This window comes from Lates calcarifer, linkage group LG1 (assembly GCF_001640805.2).
Source record: "Lates calcarifer isolate ASB-BC8 linkage group LG1, TLL_Latcal_v3, whole genome shotgun sequence".
NCBI classification, from domain to species: domain Eukaryota; kingdom Metazoa; phylum Chordata; class Actinopteri; family Centropomidae; genus Lates; species Lates calcarifer.
The window spans coordinates 16,857,227-16,876,102 of NC_066833.1; the positions used below are offsets into that span (position 1 = coordinate 16,857,227).

General features: G+C 38.9%; 1 protein-coding gene across 1 annotated transcript in view; it reads left to right on the plus strand.

Annotated features, from left to right (window-relative positions):
- Positions 1-214: 214 nt before the first annotated feature.
- LOC108901599 (glypican-6) overlaps positions 215-18,876 on the plus strand; it is a 65,581-nt gene continuing 46,919 nt past the window's right edge. The window contains exons 1-2 of the mRNA XM_018703137.2: positions 215-765; positions 15,982-16,140. Coding sequence (XP_018558653.1) covers positions 615-765; positions 15,982-16,140 — 310 coding nt within the window. The 5' untranslated portion in view covers positions 215-614. The remainder of the gene's footprint in view (positions 766-15,981; positions 16,141-18,876) is intronic.

Here is an 18,876-nt window from a genome sequence, read left to right on the forward strand (position 1 = left end):
GTTTGTTGAGATTTGCTGTAATAGGAAGTCTCATAAAAATAACTTTTTACAAAGCCTGACTGATATTTTATCATATCCACTGGTTCACGTACCTCTCTAACTTTAAACTTGTTGTCTGATTTATTCTTCTCTGGTGGTGGGTGTCAACCCCTAGAGCTCCCCCCCCCCCCTCCCCCCCGAAATGGATGAGGCTGGATTCCACTCCATATTTTGTATTCCGCTTTGCCTTGCCGGTGCATCTGATCTGAGCACATAGCGCTTCCCCTCCACACAGCAGTTCCACTTCAACACGGCGACTGGGGGCTCCGTCTGCTCAGCGAAGTTGAGTCAACACGCCGGGAAACGCGCTGCCTGGATTCATGAGGCACCTCCATACTCGCAGTCCTCTTTCCTGCGGCGCCGGGGGACTTTCAACCGTTCACGGTTGCAACAGAGCCCCGTTTAGCGTTGGAAAATATGTTGGTAGACGCTAACACTACTTAAGTTGCAACCATTAAACGCCCACTCTCCCTACCTGCGGATCGACTGCAGGGGAGTTGTTTTTTTTTTTTTAAACCAGCGAGCGGGACACTGCAGAGAACCTTAAACAATAAGGATACTCACAGGAGTGAACAATGCTCAGACTGGAGACCATCATTTGCACTTTTTCTGTGCTGTCATTTGCAGCAAGAGCAGATTTTAAAGCACGGAACTGCAGCGACGTGAGGGAGGCTTGTATCGGGAAAGGCTTCAGCTTCGCACATGTTCCTCTTCAGGAGATCCCAGGTAAGGTCTGACTGAGTGCGACCCGCCAGTCAGGCTCACGACACTGCCAAACACAGCACTAATGATTCGCCTCGTGACCGAAGCAAGGGCTTTTGTGAAATAAACGCATCTGTATTTAATGTCTCACTCTGGATGGAAAAGTTAAAAATCCCAAAACCTTCCCACAGCATCTCACTTTATAATGCAAAGTCATTCACATTATACTGAAGGTCTGTAAAGCGGTTTGAATGCAAGTGTAGACTGCGACTGCGACTGCATTAAAAAGCACCTCAACCACCTGTCACTCACTAAGTTGCTGCGAGTCTCTCTTCGCAAAGTTTTAAACCGCACACAAGGGATGTACTCAGTCACCAAAATAATCTTAATCGACCTGATCGGATAGTGACCGACAGCTGGAGCAGCCTGGTGCATCCTACAGTTTGCACCAGTGAGCTGACAGGCCTGCTGTAATCAGCACACTAGTTCAAAACACTAACAGTATATGTGAGGTTTGGTGATTTTGTACACTCAGTACAGTATCAGCCAGCATCAGTAGGCCCCCCAATCAGCTGTGGTAAAAGATCAGTCTGCGTGTGTCCAGCAGAGGTCTAAAGTGTAGGGCTAACCAGGCAGAGATAATGAATGGTCAACTCTGCAGATAAACTCAGATGCTTGCAGTGATGAGGTGAAGTGGAACTGCTGCCTCTTGCAGTGCCTCAGCGGCAGCCAATAACCATGAGTCACTCATTCTAGATCATTTCAGCCACTACCCTACTGAGCAATTATCTCAAGTACCTTAATGAAGGTGTGAGACATTTAGGCCTCTTAATGTAGACATGGGTCCTGACAGTAAAATGTATGAAATGAACAGAGATCACACATGAATATAACACAGGTTTAATAATGTTTTGTCTGGATTCTCTAGTGACTGTCAGAACTTGAAAACTGAAGTACCATTAAAAAATAAAAAATAAAAAATCATATCATAAATCATAAATAAAAATGACTCCTGTGAAATGTCAAAGCAGTGCTTTACCACAATATACTAGAAAAGAAATTCTCACACGATTAGAATATTAACATTCAAACGTTCTAAAATCTTAGGTTAACTTAATTTAAGCTTAATTCTGTGATTTCACTGAATGTTTTTGTAGTCTCACATTAAGCCTAGTATTTATTTATGTGAATATTTCTGCTTTTAAATTGAAGTAATTAAGGGTATGTGTTCTGTTCACATTTCCCCGGCGGAGTTATTTCTCCAGGTCGTTATTGTTATGCTTCAGGGCCAATGACTCTTTCTGTAAAGCAGGAAATCTGGCACGAGTAAAAGGCTTCATATTTGATAACTGGCACACCTGTTCAGAGATGGGTTGAATAACAAAGTGATTAAATCCTTTGGATCCAGGTCCCTGACATCACAACTAATCTCCCAAATGAGTGAAAAATTCAATCTCTCTCATCTCTGAATGATGTCACCCTGAATAAACGCCTTTTGATCTGGTCTTTGAATGAGTCATAACCTTACATGTCTGCTGGAGAGACAACGCGGAATCAGCACCTCAGCAAATTCACCCAGTGATGGGCATTTCCTTAGGGATTCTGACTTATTGCCTTTCACTCATGCAAACAGCATTTGAGCTAAGCCAAACCTTGACTGAAGTAAAAGTAGAAATTCAGTTTATTTAAAGGTTAATGTAAATGCACAAACCGGGATCTGCCTAAAATAGCTTCAATCAGACGCAGAAATACAGTACATGTTCTCTATGGAGATCTTCCATCTTCACTGTGGAAATTCATATAATTTTGAGCTGATTTTAAGATTTATCTCATTGATGGTACTCTACTTTGGTATAATTTAAATTGAATTCATTCACATTAGAATAGTTGCTTGGTTTATTTTTTGGATAAATCAGACCACCACACTCAGTATTTTTAAGTGCGTAAATGTAATGGAATTACTGTTAAGTCAAAGGCTCTATGACGGACATAGTATACTTGTTTGAGATTTAGGGGTTTTATTGACACATTACCAAACAACATAAAAACTGTACACACAGGTTTGTGTGTCAGGGGTTTGTAATGTTAGCTTAAGTGGCACTGAAGGGGTTAAGAGGATCCATGTGGCAGATGGTGAGCATGTTCAGTTGCAGTTAATATTCCAGCACTTGTAGATTAGTTGGTCCTTGCGGGACTCAGTGTAGAGTGGCTCTTAAAGCTTCCCCCTTAAAGTTTATTGTTTCCGTCAGTCTTACAGCTGCCATCACTCTCTGTTAACTCGCCGATCATTGTGGAAAAAATGTCAGCGTTCATGGTAATGCTGTGCCAAAAAATAATGCTTTCACTGCTTTTATGTTTATGTTAAATGATGGCTCCTTGCAGCTTTTGATGTAGCAGTTTATTTTCATTGAGTGCCTTTTTCAACATGAGGTGCCCATATCGGCCAAATCTATTATATCATCATCACCAAGAAATAACAGTGGGGTATACTGTGCTCAGGACCACTTGAAATGCTCAGCCACAGCTACAGTATGTTGTCTCATGAAGCTCAGAATGAAAAGCTTAAAACCACAGATTTTTGCTGTCATGTTTGGTCAAACAGAAGGAACCAGGTCAGGTGGAATGACAGCAGCGGAGTCAGTGTTATTGACAGAAATGCTGTTACAGTCCAAAGCCTAAGGGCTCAGTTGGTACAGTAATTCCACAAGACTTAGGCGATACTTCTGCCTGCTGACCAGGCCAGGCTGGAGGTGGTCAGCAGCAACATAGTGAAGACATTTTCAACCATGGGAGCATGAAGTTTCAGATTTCTTTTGAGTGTTCACACATCTAAAAGTGCCCAGAGCATCTCCCTCTCCACAGCATACTTTACTTACTGTATTTCTGTTTAATATGACTGTTAACAAATTCATAAAATTTTGCCTTTTAAAGCCTTAAAATATTAGAACAAAAAGTCTAATTTAAAATCCACCTCTTTGCTGCTCTGGTTAAAGATGAGATCCGCTCTCAGTCTTGCTCCTACTGTCTCAGTTTCCACTCAGTGGATTACCCAACGTCTGAGACAAGACGGGAAGATATGGAAAGTGAGTCATACAGCAGACTGCTGGATTCAATGGAACTTCTTAGCATGTCATATTCTGTTCGTGCAGTCATTTGACGTCCAGCTCTGTTTACTCCCAGCCAGGAGATGGAGACGGGACAGAAATAATGTTGCTGATATTTTATGTGATCCATTGGCTGCCTGCACAACGAGGCAAATGATCTCTGCTGGAGCGTGTAATGTGCACAGGTTCTCTGCTGTCATGTAATGGGATGGAGAGGATTAAAAAGGGCAAAATGGGAGTGCATGCAGAGGGAATGGCCAGGTGACTTTGTTAGCCCCTGCAGCATACGTCAGTATCGCCATGATGTATTGTCAGATTGTTGTGACCTTCCTGTCAGTCACACATGTGGAGATAGCTCTGGGAGCGAAGTCCTAAGAGGGATCACAGCTTTTGATGGGATTATGGTGTTTGGTGTATTTATGCTTTTACATTTCACCCTTCAAGCAACATAATATTTGTGATAAAACTGTAGATAATTGGACTTTTGGGATTAGCAGTTATTGTTTGAGTCTCTATATGTAGCACCAGCATCTGAGGCTGCACTCTGCTATATAATGCAATGTGAATGTGTCCCACTGAGAAGCAGAGGGGGGATACTATCGCAGAAGAAGAATCCAAAGCAATCATCATTTTTCCCTGCAGCAGAGGGGATTTCTCAAGTGCTGCCTCCATCCCTGTGTCATCAATCATGCTCATGAATGCCAAAATGGCCTCATGATGGGCTCTCTCTGCGGGTGTTCCCTCTGAGAGCTGCAGGAAACACTGTGTCCTGCAAGTGATTCAGGGTTGCGGCATGGGAAGGAGAACAACACAACTATCAAAGCATATCTAAAAGCTTATGCAGGGGAATTTTCCACCTTTGTGTTTCAGTTAAGACACAATTTGCATTACCACTGAATAAGGGTTTTTTGTGATTGTGCAGAATGCAGAGTTGTATCAAGTGCAGTACACCTGTACAGTTTAATTTTATCAAACACAATAGGCCTGCATCAAATATTTTGATTTTTGCTTATTTATTCATGAATATTTAATGTTACAGAAAAAAATCATGGGCGTAATGTTGGTGCTGAAATGATCAGCTGATAAATCAATTAGATGATTTTGATAGTCATTGTTTTAGTCAAATGCAAAAAAGTGAAAAAGCTACATATTCTAAGGTTTCAACATCTCCTTAAAGATATTTCATAGACCAAAGACTAGTTAATTCATTAAAAAATAATTTGCAGATAATCAATAATGAAAATAACCATTAATTGCAGACCAACTTTAAACTCTGTCCTGAAGCTTTGAAGCTTTGAGCTTTGGTTGTGCAGCCTTTGTTGCCTCTATGTCAGAGATGTCAGTTGGAGGCTGCATTATATTAAAAGATCTTTTCATACATGTGTACCTAATTACCTAGTACCTAAAATTGATTAAAATAATATTCTTGAAATTATTCTTCCGTTATTCTTCTGTTTTATGTACATGCAGTATCTATTCCTTTGTCAAAATTTTGACTTTGTCAATTGGAGTACGGACATGGAATATGCCCATGTTTGCCTCCATACAGCACTGCAGAGTTTTTTGACTTTGCCCCACTCTGGGGGAAGTTTATTCCTCCACTCTTGAACTTACAGAATATGTATGTAATAATGCTTTGCAGCTCCCAAAAGGAAGATATTCTCAGCTGTGAATTTTGAGGTGTTTGAGTTTGTTTAGGAAGGAGGGAAACTCATGTCTTCAGGGTTAGTTTTTTTTTTTTTTAACACCAAAAGTGCTTTCTGGATAATATTTCTAAACCTTAATCCTGACTGTGACCCAAGCCTGCTGTTTATTTTGTTTGTGGCCTTCAGCGGGGTTTATGTCCAACTTTCTGTTGCTCATAACCTTGGTTGCTGAAATTTTAATTCAGCCTACACATTTCAAAACCAGAAGGGATTTTAGTTGGCAGTTGTGCAGTTATTAACAATGCTGTTTATTTTTTTGTTAATTTACAGTGTATATTATGTGAAAACATTATTATCATATTTTCCATTGCATTTCACTTGTTTTAATGCTATGTAGGAACAAAGCTTACTTCTTTTGTTGGAAAATAGAATTTCTAAATACATTAAGATTGGAAACAAAAACACATGAAAGAGACACTGGGTTATTGAAGCTTGGCCAAATACTAGAAGCCTGATGTGCCATGTTTATACTGCTGATAAGCAGCAGCTGTCATATAGGTTACTGAGGGAAAGATGGTGCAAACACAGCCATGGTGAATTAATGTTTGTCAAACTCATTTGAGATAAATCTACTGTGAAAAACAAGGAAATGGATTGAAGTTACTCTCCTGAGACGGCATGGCAATAGCTGTTTAATGGTTTAAGAATCATTTGAAATGTGAAAGAATGAGTGCTCCTGTTGTCAACAAGAGATTGAATAGATGTTATTTTGATCTGTCAGTTACTGTCAACAACTGTCCAATTAAACTCTCACCTGGAGCCACTGAGAATTTAAGAAGCTGGCATTAACGCATTTTCACTATTTTTCATATCAGTATAGACTACACGTACTGCATACTGATTGTTATAAAAATAGAAGCCTTCAACTCCTTTTGGTAGGTTATGTAGCAGTATGATAATCTATTCAATTTAAATTCCACTGGTACAGTGAACATCATCATACTCTCAAACTCAGAATTTAATTCACTCAAATTGAAGTGGACAGTAGTTCAGAGGTGGTACCTTGGCATCCCATATCATAACATGCCACCAGTTATATTATGTTTCTGTATGAGTAAGATTACCAGAACGTTGGAGACAGTTTTGGCACATATCTCATACTTGACATCTGACTACCTTGTCTGATTCTATTTATTATTTATCTTTTCGAATTGTTTACACAGCTTCCAGTAGTTGGCAAAATTTTGCTCTTTCCAAGTAGTCCACGGATCATCACCAATCCAAAGGATCAGTGTGTGGTTCTTCATTGACATGAGAATCACATTTTTGGCTTTTGGCTGTGACGTCTAGCTGGTACTTTTCCCCAACACCTCATCTGCCTGTCAAAACCTAGCCATCGTGAAACAAAGCCCCCTCGAATGCCTCGTTGCTGTCGTTGGATCTATCTTTAGCCACATGTCTGCCACTCCTGTCTTGTTGACAGCGTCTGACTAGACATGATGTGCAACTGGGAGAGGATGTTTGCCTTTACACTGCTCCTGAGGACGTTTCAGTGTGGTGTGTTTCAGCAAACCCATCATGGGGAGCTGTATGCTGTGCAGCTGAGTTGTGTCCTCTTCTTCGCTGTTAAGCAGACTAGAGGGCACTTGCACTGTAACAAGGCATCCAAGCTAATAATGGCCGGTGTCTGTAAACTAAGCTCTAAATGCTGAGTGAAAGGTAATGATCAGTACAGGTCTCGGGGCCCTTCAGGTCTCCAAACAGCCAAAAGCTGCTACCTGTAGTGTAGTTCTCTGCCATGCTCCACTTAGCAAGTTGACGCAGAGGAGAGTGGCTTGCCCGCTCAGGTCTAATTCTCGGGGGCTTCTAGGCATGCTGCCCATGTGGATCGAATAGCCACACCGGTCTTCTCATGCCTCCACTAGGCTTTTTATTACATACTTCTCAATAAATATCAAAGTTGACATAGTGCTACATATGCTGATTATGCAGTGCCTGTCACTCCTAAATGTGCTGCACATGGTGTTAAAGAAATCCATACATTAATCTTGGCTGTAATGATATTGGTGCACCTTGCAGGAGGGTGAGGCAGCACATGAATATTCCATAGCTATTACCCTTGAGGTCAAGCATATTGTACTCTTAGGTTGTGTATTTATCTTCTTGGCAAATATTTATACAAGGATAAATCTAGTATTTGTATATATGTAGGGGGTTGTGCTATAGGATGTGATATGGGGTGAAAAAAATATGTTTTTCATTATTGATTAATCTGATGTTCATTTTCTCAATTAAATGTTTAGTCTGTGAAATTCCAGGAGATCGCAATTTCAAAGAACCCAAGGTGACATTAAAATTGTGCCTTTTATCCGACCAACAGTCCAAAACTGAAAAATATCATATACAGCAAAGAAAAGGAGCAAATCCTGGAGGCAGAAAATACATTTTTGCATTTTGACTGAAATTGGCTGAAACTGTTAATCAGTTATGAAAACAGTTGCCCATTAATTTTCTTTATCAGGGAAATTATTGATCTAAAATGTGTTCAGCTGAAGAGGATTGCAAACGCCTTCAACTTGTACGGTCATCTCCTCTGTACTTGATCACCCAGAATTTTTGTATTTGAGCCCGGAGGAGTAGGTATCAGCTTCAGAAACAGGTTTATGTTCAAATGTCACAGTGTAGCCCCAGTTTTGGGAAGGATCTGTGTGAAAACTAAATATATCATCTAGAAAACCTATTTCTCCACAACAATTTCTTCAGAGCCTCTTAAAAATGTTTCCTCTGCAGTGACAGAGGGCAGTTATGCATTTATATTTCTTCCTTCAAAGATTTTTTTTTTATAGTACGCTTAGAAATATTTCAATATGAAACACCATACCGTTGAGTCAACACTTACTGTTTTATCATGCACACAGCCTTGCACATGGCATGTTGCAGTAGGATATCTTGACATTCTCACAAAAAAAACCCTGACACATTTGCTAGGAGTATGAAACTGTTCCAACATCTTTATTCCTGTCTTTTTTCCCTTCACGCTGACTCTCCTGAGGATGAAGAATACCATCATACCATTGTACTGTGCCGCTTTTATTGTAGACTGTTTTATGTCAGTGAGATTTCATTTCCTCTTGAACCTGTCCTCATTCACCCAAGGACATACACTCTTCTGTATCAGCATCCCCCAGTTATTTAAAACGCGAGCATGTCTTTCATTATGACTTCTGACATGACCCAAAATGTGATAGGAATAATGCCATTCAATTTTGATTGATGCAAGTTCTGGCTTGAGTGAGAAACTTGGATATTCTGTACACAAAACCCTCCAGAGACATTATTAAAAGTGTAAAGGAAAGACTGTGTGGAATACACAGATTTATAGATCCATGCTAGTGTTCGTATGCATTGAATTTCATTCTCATGTACTGTAGTTCCTGAGGATATGATCTGACTTTTACATGTAGGGTTTTTTTTTTTTTTTTGGTTCAAGTCTGATTATCTGATTATTTCAGTGTGTCATATAGAGTGAGTTGTGAAACCGAAACGGTGAATGCCTATTACATTCAGTCTGTGTGCATTAAGTAGCTTGCATATCTCCAAGCACATGACATTATCTGAATATGAACAGTGTTGGATAGACCACTGAATTACAGCGACCTCTGGCTAACCTCTTCATTTATCTTTGACGAGAAGGTGACACAAGTGAGCTAACCTATTCTGTTTAAGGTCAGATATAATGAGCTCCTTACAGTGTATCGTTTGAAGAGGTGATAGTCATGGGCCCAGACAATGGCACATTAACTTCTTCATACAGTATATCCAGTATATCTGGTTAGACTAATTCATTAATTAATATCTTAATTTCATTTGTTCACTTCATTCATCGTTTGCAACAGTTTATGCTGCTTTGTGTTTTTTCCAGTCATGTGGTGTGGCTAAAACAGCCTTAACACAGAAGTTAGAAAAATCACATTAGCTGAGATGTTTCAACAAAGCAGAATTTAATAAAATTGGGTATTCATGTGGTTTACCTGTTTTGAGAATTTTCCTCTCTCTCAAGATGATTGACGACAAAGCAAAAATGCATCGAGTTCCATAAATGATGTACATATTTTGGAGGCAGAACACATTTGGAAATAATTTGTCATGTGTGTATTAGCAGTAAACGAGCATTTTCAGAGCTTGGCTACTGTGAGAGGATGGGGAAATTAGATTGATAATGGAAACAGCAGGGTCTACCTTTACTTAAAATATTCTCAAAAGGCAAAATTAGCATGTTGCTATGTTTGGATGCGAGAATGACTAAGTGCTGACTAAAATGACATTGAGTGTCCAGAATTTTTTGTTGCCCTAAAAGCAGACCAAAAATATTAATGAACTGAAAACTCCTGACTAAAACACATGGACTCTTAGACTGAGAACTAAGAGCTGCTAACAAGCCACCAAAAGTCATTTCCAGCTGTCCTGTGTTGATGTGACATGGAAGAGGAAACTTCACTGACATTAGGAATGTTGATCTCATTAGGAGTGAGTGTGGCTTCAAGTGTGAATGCATAAAAAGTTTGTCAGGGAGAACCATGGGACACAGCAGATGGCAGAGCACATATGCTGTGGGTCTCTCTTTGGCCAGGTACACTTCACAGGAATACTTCTGAGAGTTGGCCTACCTTTGCTGGTGTACACAAGAACTTGGACACTGTATTCTTCAAGCTGACTCTTATTACTGATTTGTATTACTTATTGTTGTTGTATTGTGTATTGTTCTTAGTGACGCAGAACTTGAATAGGTGTGACTTGAGTAATTCTTAAAATAGGGGGCTTCATTGAATGCTGACAAAGTTAACAATGACAACAGATGCATGGAAGACATCACTGGATCTGCAAATTAAATGAACACAAAACGTTCAAACAACAGTAAGCCAGAAAAACAATCCCTGCTCTTTTATGTAGGATTATTACACAAACAAATTCCTTCAGCTTGCTGGCAGCAGGCAAACATCAAGAAGCATCACTTTGAAAACTACTTAACCCTGGTGAAGGATGGGGAAAGGATTACTAATGCTTACCACAATGGAAACCCTAAACAAATTGTATTTGCAGTCCATGATAAAATTATCTTGAACTAGTGAATTGCAGGTAGGCACTATAAAATGTGAGCACATCTCAGCAGGAAGAAAGTAGAATAGTAGTGCTAATAACCTAGCTGATTTGACTGACACTCCATTTGATTACAGACACTGGACTGAAGTAATTACGATTTATTATTATATATATTTATAGCCATTAATGAATTGCTAAGTGCATGCATAATACTCTCTCATTAAAACTCAACTTTACATTTTTCTCAACGTTGGATCACAGCAGTGGCATAACATTTGAATGTATTGAATATGTATTGCTATGTGTTTTGTTGTTATTAATATGTTAATGTGAGTGGGATCTGCTGCTTTGTATGCATGTTAAACATGATCTGGTACCATGGCTCCAGAGTTATGCATATTCCTGTTAGCCCCGCACAAATGGAGGACAAGGACCAAGACAGCACAGCGGGGTTAGGCTGGGACAAGTCTCTTTGTCTCACGTTAGTACTGAATGACTCACTATAAGCCAGCTTTGATATAAAGCTATTAGTGGGAAATAATTCCCCTTCAGCTCCTAAAGTATGGCTTGCTCAGGATCACAGACAGCTTGAGGTGGAAATCATACTTGGTACCATACCAACCAAAAGCAAACAAAAACCCCATCTGCATAAGACTTGGCTTGGTACAGATCCAATGAGTAATGAAACAAGGAGCACTGTCCCAAAGCTGTGCTAAGACATTTACTTGAAGACCACTTTTGTTTTCACAAGTGTTTCCAAAAATTCTTTCTACCTTTTTCTGTTTTTAAGATGGGACATTGGTTGATAGAAAAGCTGATAAAAACTCACTTTATCATAGGAAACATATCTATAAAGTTATATAACATTGCAAAAAAATTGACTCAATGATGAATTCATGATAAGTTTCTGCATGTCTGTGTGTGAGTGAGAAACACACACCGAGGAGCATTACTTTGACAATTTAGCAAAGCTGTTTAATGTTTCACCTCTGCCCAAAAGTATAGCTATAACAGCAGAATATGTGTTGTAGTTGTAGAAAATACAGTACTGTATCAGTGCCAGTTTACAGTTTGTTTGGAGAAACTTGCTGAGTTCCATAGAAATGATAATAATGGGACTGTATTCAGCTAATAATGTCTGGTGGTGAACTTGAGGGCACCACTAACACTCATCTCCAACTACTACACAGCAGAATTTGTTTTATCCTCTATCCCAAAGCTGTGAACCAGCAACACCAGACATAGTGTTTGCAAGTGTGACCTATGATTCATATCTAGGCTTTTATTGTTAGAAACACAATGGGCATACAAATCAATGGCAGAAAACTGGATTATGCTGCAGGAGTGGTCTGAGAAGTCCCTGAACTATACTCTTTGATTATTTGGGTGATACCCATTTGTTGCAACAAGATAATGTTTAAAATTAGAGAGTGTATATCTGAGGAAAATGTGATGTGATCAACTGCTAGAGAAACTGGGCAATGAACTTCATTGCTAGAAAATCTGTGAGTGAGGAAGCAGCTTGAGCAGCCAACAAGTCTTTCAACTTAAACACTGTATAGGTCGGCAAGTGAATCAGATTTTTGTTATGGCTACAATAATAAACATGCGGTAAAGATGCACAATAGCCATGGTTTGGTTGGCAAAAGCTACTTGGTTAGGTGTAAAAAAGGATCATGGTTTTAGTTAAAATAAGCACTTTATTAAGGTTAGAAGACCTTCGTTTTCGTGGTTACAATAATATATGTGGTTAAGGTTGTAGAGTGGTCATGGATAAAAGAAACGTCACCTTACTTCCTACTACCACTCTGGCTCTTTATTTCCTTTTTTTTTCACACGACGACAATCTGATAGGATCCAAGAAATAAAGATTAAATGGAAATTTAGCTGAAGTTTATGCACTGAAAGAACTTAAGTCTCAGTTGAAGTGAAAGTATTAACAGGAACAGAGGAGTGGGTGAAGATGTAATTGGGGTAAAAAGTGTACCGTTGAATGCATGCAGTGAAAGCAGCTGATGTGCTCGGCATTTTCCCTAAAGAGAGCTGCAGTGTACTAAAAGTCTGTATCTGTCAGATAGTATTAGCAGAGGTGAATGTGGCGTAGTGGCTGAACTGGATTACTACAACTTCCATGCTCGTCATGCAACACACTCTTTATTATCAGAATTTGATCCACTCTGTCTAATCTTTACTGTGTTGGCTTGTTGGAATGAATTAATTGTTGGTTTCAGGTTTCAGTCTTTTGATATTGTTGAAATATTAAATCCAAAATAATACGAAGACATACGATGGCACTATATATATATATATATATATATATATACACACACACACACAATTTTTCTTTGCTGGTCCACACTCCATTCTGTCTGTTGCTAATATGTGGTCTGTACTACAGTAGATAGGGTATCTGTGAGCCTACAGTACTGTTTTAACCTTGCTGAGGAAGGTCATGGCACTTAACTGAGTGGTGAAGTCCCTTGAAAGCCCCTTCCCATATGTTGATGTACGACAGGCTTATTTTTAAGAGATGTTTTGCTCTGTTGAGACAGCTGGAGCACACAGTAGGGTCGTTGTGTCAAGATGGATTTTTTTTCTCTCTCTTCTTGACATATCTGATGAAAAGGCTGCACTCAGAATTTGTAGCTCAAGGGACCTCCTGGTAACATATGTCTGAGTGGACAGTGTGTGATATTATGAAGTTCTTGAATCCATGATTTTTTGTATAACTTTGTTTTGAAGTAAGTGGTAATTTGAATTGTGAGCCTCATGTGCCGTATTCAACACAGCGTCTGCAAAGGAAGGTGTCCACCTGAATGCTCCAAAGACATATTTGCACAGAAATCCTCTTTCCCTCTAAGATCAAAGCCTTTTGTGAGGAGGATCATACCAGAAGATTACATGGTGTGTAAATGTCTCTATATTTTTACAGTATCTCAGTATCTAACTACTATACTTTGTGGAGAGGATATGTTGTTGGAATAGAGCTCTCTCTTAAGCACCCACTGTTTCAGTTTATGCTTAATACACACTTGTGCTGCACTGTTTTTATTTTGCACAAGCCTGTGCTGCTCTAGCCAGCAGATCATGCATACCTGCATTTCTATATTTTCTGAACACCGTTTAAATGAAATTATCGGTACTGCACTAGGGACGTTATGGCGCTTAATGAAGGGTGAACATAAATCATATTGAGTTTATGGGAGAAGTTCATGAAAAATTTGACCTTTTTGTACTAAAGTACACTCACCTCTAATGTTAAAGGTCATTTTCAGAGCTTTCAACTGAGTCTCACATTCTTTATCAGTAAATGGAATTGGCTCAGGTAATGAATGGAGTTACTAGGGCAGTTTCTTAAACTCTAGAGTGAGCAAGCTCAGCAGTATCCATTGACACAACACAGAACAACTGATCAAAATATTATTGAAATCACAATATGGCCAAGTGCAATATCCAAATAGCAGGAGCTGCAATTCTTTATTTTTATTTATTTACTGTTTTTGATAAAGTGTGTGTGTATGTGTTTCAACATATCATTATAAATGAAGCATTGTGATGTTACAAGTGTTTCTTGTTTGGTATAGACCCGCAAATCACATAATCATAAGTGAAAATGACATTCAAAAATTCCCACTAAAATCATTTCTCATATTGCAATATGATTTTTTTTTCTTTTTGTCATATTCTTCAGCCCTAATAAGAAGCCCTGTTGAGTTAAAAAATTATAAGTTAGTTTCTGACATTCTTTTTTCATAGAAAGGTGTAATTGCCTACATGTTGGAACTTCTCGCTCTCTTCCTTTTTAGTATTACTTAGTAGAATGGCAGCTTGCTGGGACGTTACACTGGTGTTTGCTTACTTATTATATACTTGAAATTCTTGGTGTTGAAGTCTAATTTTAATCTTACTTCATGTCATTATTTTTTCTTCATGTTATAATGATCTTGTGCTTGTGCTCATGTTGTTCACTCTGTGGCGCTCACTTAGTGAAATCCATTTCTTGCTCTACTGCTGTGCAGTCTATCTGTTGCTGCATGCAGTGAGAAAATTTTACATCTGCCAATTGCTTACAGCTGCTTTCTTGATTAGAAGTTCATGCTCATACCAGATGATATACATTAAATCTGCATTTTCTCTGATTTCCTTGTGCATTGTGTAGGGGGGAAAAATCGGGGGATAATGAGTGTGCAGGGGATGCAACTGAAGAATTTGCCAGTTGTCTTTATTTTAAATTATTAGGATCCCCGTTAGCTGATGCAGAACATCCTAGGGTCCACACAACACATATAAACATGACAACAGATAAGATACTTACAGACAAAACAACCACATGAAATGAAAATAAGTCAGTTCAGAGTATAGTTGGACTGAACTTCACTGACAATCCTCAGTCATTATACCCTAGCAATCATTATTAGCGCGTGATTCTATTTCCATCTCATTAACTGTTGTGCTCACCCTCCCACAGTGATATTGTGTTTTAGACTGTGAAATGAAGAAATGAATGCTGTGACAGTCTGAGTCTGCATTATCATGGCTCTTTTAAACTGGCTGCTTGCGAAAATGGAATGACGTAGATCATTAACTTTTGATTCACCTCAGTATTTTCCCAGTGTCATCAATTATGCAATGTACAAGAAAATGTTTTATAGGAATGTGTTATCTGTTTCCTTATTGATTTGATAACCTTGTGTAGGTAGCCAATGATCCTCCTTATTGTCAGACCAAATGGGAGCACCACCACTGTTCCTCTTCTGCACAAGAAAATGTTAAAGATCCTACTTTGCACAAGCCATTTTTACTCTGTCAATTTATGAAATTATGAACTCATTTTCTGCCCAAGGAGAATTACAGTTAAAGTGTATTTCATGTGGGGATAATGGTCCCTGACAAGATCTCATGTCAGACAGCTGACACTGTAAATGCAATTGCGTTTTGAGCTACAGTTCTTACAAACCAAGTGTAACCATAATTTATTGGCATATGGTTTATGCCTCCCTCGCCCCTCTTTGGATTTGTTGAATTGTTTTAGGCCATTGTCAGTACATGATCTTAGGAAAACTGTGTTACATATGGCATCATAATCAAATCCCCTTGGTATTATCCCTAAAAAAAAACTGTTGAGATTCAGGTTCTGAGTACCATCGTAAAAAGCTGTCAGTTTTCTTGGTGTGATCTTTTTAAGACTGCTTCTAGTCAGCTATTAAGAGCTGTTGAAGAGACCTGGACTATGCTTTAAAAGATTTCTAGCCAATATCTGAAGCAAAAATCCCCTTTTAAAAAAGACTGATTTCTACAGGCACTTAACAGATTAAGACCGTGTATTGTACGTGTCAGTTTTGGTGTGGACACAAAAACATTTATCTAATTTATTTTTATTCGTTTTGCAGGTGACCATCTTCGTGTATGTCCTCAGGGAAACACATGCTGCACCCAGGAAATGGAGGACAGATTTGGCCAACAGAGCAAACAGGACTTCGAGAATCTGCTTGATGAAATGAGTCATGTTTTGAGAAGCACCTTTGTTTCCAGACATAAGAGATTTGATGGTAAGTCTTAGTCTTTTTTAAACATAATGTTTTATGCTGATTATTTATTCTAATTTGTTTTCTTTTTTTTCATTATATTCTTTTAATGGTCGGCCACAGTAGAACAAATTGCTACAAAAAGGAAAATCAAAGGATTGAGACTGTATGTGTTAATTTGAAAAGACTCACTGTTTGTACGTTTGTAGCTGTCCTCCCTCAAGAGGAGATGAGATGTGAAAATCTCATTAATATGCCTTGGAGTGGAGAACCCTCTTGTTGGATTAGACAAACATGGCTTCTTGCACAGCAGACTGACAGCTCGAACAGCAGTACAGAGCAAAACTCTGCATTATTAAGGCTGTTTGGTGGTCTTGTCCTGTGTGTGATCTTGTCTTAGCCCCCATGGTGACTGTCTTGACCACTACACATCCACTGAGCTTCTGCTCTGGGAGGGGATAATTACTGAACCAAACTCACTCTGCCTCTCCGTCTCTCCCTCTTGGTACTCTTCTCTATGGACTCAGCTCCTTGTAGTTGCACTTTAATGAGAAATAATACTCCCTCCAGCTCTCAAACATTAGACTGGGTGGTGGAGGGAGCAGCAGCTTATCACCTATGTCATCTATGGAATTTAAATTGCAAAATACCAATCTCTGAAAATAGAGGAGTCTGGGAACGATGAATCTTGAATTGTCTCTGGATTCAAAATTGGTATCGAGTAGTAATTGTGCTAGTGCGAAACTGAGACAACTGAACTGATGGTGCTCGACAGCTGCTTGTGTTCAGGGCTACCACAGGTGCACAGACAACAGAAGGCAATCAGACCAGAAACACAAAAGTGACAATACTGACATTATACAACACAACTAACATATTTTAACAGATGTCCAGCTAAAATAAAAGACATTGTTTTTTCCTTGAGTAATTGTGGTTCAGCAGTATGAGTAAACCTCAGCATCTTTAACTGCATGTCCTTATTGAATGAAGGTTTATCACTTAGACTTAAAGTTCTGTAGATTAAGGTGGCTTGGCCTGAACCAAATCTGTCACCACCTCCTAATGTCGCCGTACAAGACACCTTTTCACCATTAAGCAGTTGTTGTACGATCTGTTTACATCTTGTAAATAGATAAGAAATAATATGTCAACATAAATATAACCTCTCCCCTTGGATCTCAGGATCAAACTGCAACATTCAGTTAGTATGCAAAAGTAACTCTAATCTTGGTCCAGAAGTAGGAGGTCATATTGGGCTATCTAAATATATCCTGTGTCACAACTAAATAATGTTTGAGTGATTAATAGCGCAATTTAATACTCAGCAGTCAATGTATTGTCTTTCTATGCTCATTTTTTTTCAAACTATTCAACATATTGTATGAAACAAATGCTATTAAGTTACAGTATGCAACTCTGAGATGATTGTCCATTGCCCAGAAATTCAATGTCACAATGCCTGGGTGATGTCTGTCTGTTTTTTTTTTTCCAGGAATTATACACTTCTTTAGCCCGCATGTGATTCCTGGAAGCGTGCATAAATAAATAAGTGTTATTTTGATCAGCCGCTGTCAGGATAGTGAATGTCATAAGGAGGACTTCAGTGAGGGAGGAAGTGGGGTTTGTCCAGCAGCACTTAGATGCATGACTCCAGGCACCCCTCTTCCTCTTGGGGCTTGCTGCCACTCTCTATAATTTCATCAGCGTCAGAGCAGTTGCTATATGCAGCTTTCTGCTGTCTGGAGACTCTGTGTCTGCTGAGGGTCTTGACTGACCACCCGCCCGGGAAATAGACGATATTGATTGCTAGATTTGAATTTCACCCTTATCTTTATTTGTCATTAATTGAACCTGAGTGTTTGAAGTTGGGCGGTTATTTGTTTTGAGCAGGAGCTATCAGCTGAGATTTAACAAACCACTGCCATGAGAAACAAAACAGGTAATATTTATTTATATTTAGCAATCTGCATTTTCTTGACTATATGTCCCTCTTTACCAAAATAATTGTGTTGGCCTTGATACTGAGCCAGAATATGTCTCTAAAAATCCAAACAATACAGTGCTGTTACTTCATTTAGATGCTCTTTACCGTCTATTTAGCACCTGACTCTGGAGTCCCACCTACACAGTCAGTTCATGTGTATATTTTCTTCTTTTTATGCAGAGTTTGTGATGAGTGTTACTGTAGCTGACAGTAGCTGGCCAGCCCACGCATACCTGACACCACAGCCTATGTGTCACAGTGAGAGGGCACAGTCTCGACTATGCCAAGACCATCTGAGAAGAAATACAAGAATATCCACAACAACCCAGTTTCACAGTACAGCTGTATGAATCTAAGAGAGAAACAGCATCATCTGCAAAATTAATGTCAAACATGCCCCTACATTTGCTGCAATTTAATGAATTCATACGTGAATCTATGTATCAAATAGCATGTCTGACAATTCTCATTATTTATTTATTTAATATCTATTAGGAAACCACAGGAAATAACCATTCAGAGAAATTACACAAAACAGTGGCAAAGAGAATTTTTTTCTAACTTGCTTATTAAAGACTAAATCAGGGGTCTTCATTGCTAATCGATTTTTTGCCCTCCTGACCATGAACACCATGCTGGGTAGCCAAACAGAATATTAATATGGTCCACCTTCCACGATTGATCTTTTTTTTTGTTCTTACTGACTCACACACTGTTGTTATGCTGGAGGGTTGTTGAATTATACAAGAATATAAAAAGTGAATTCTCTCCTCCCT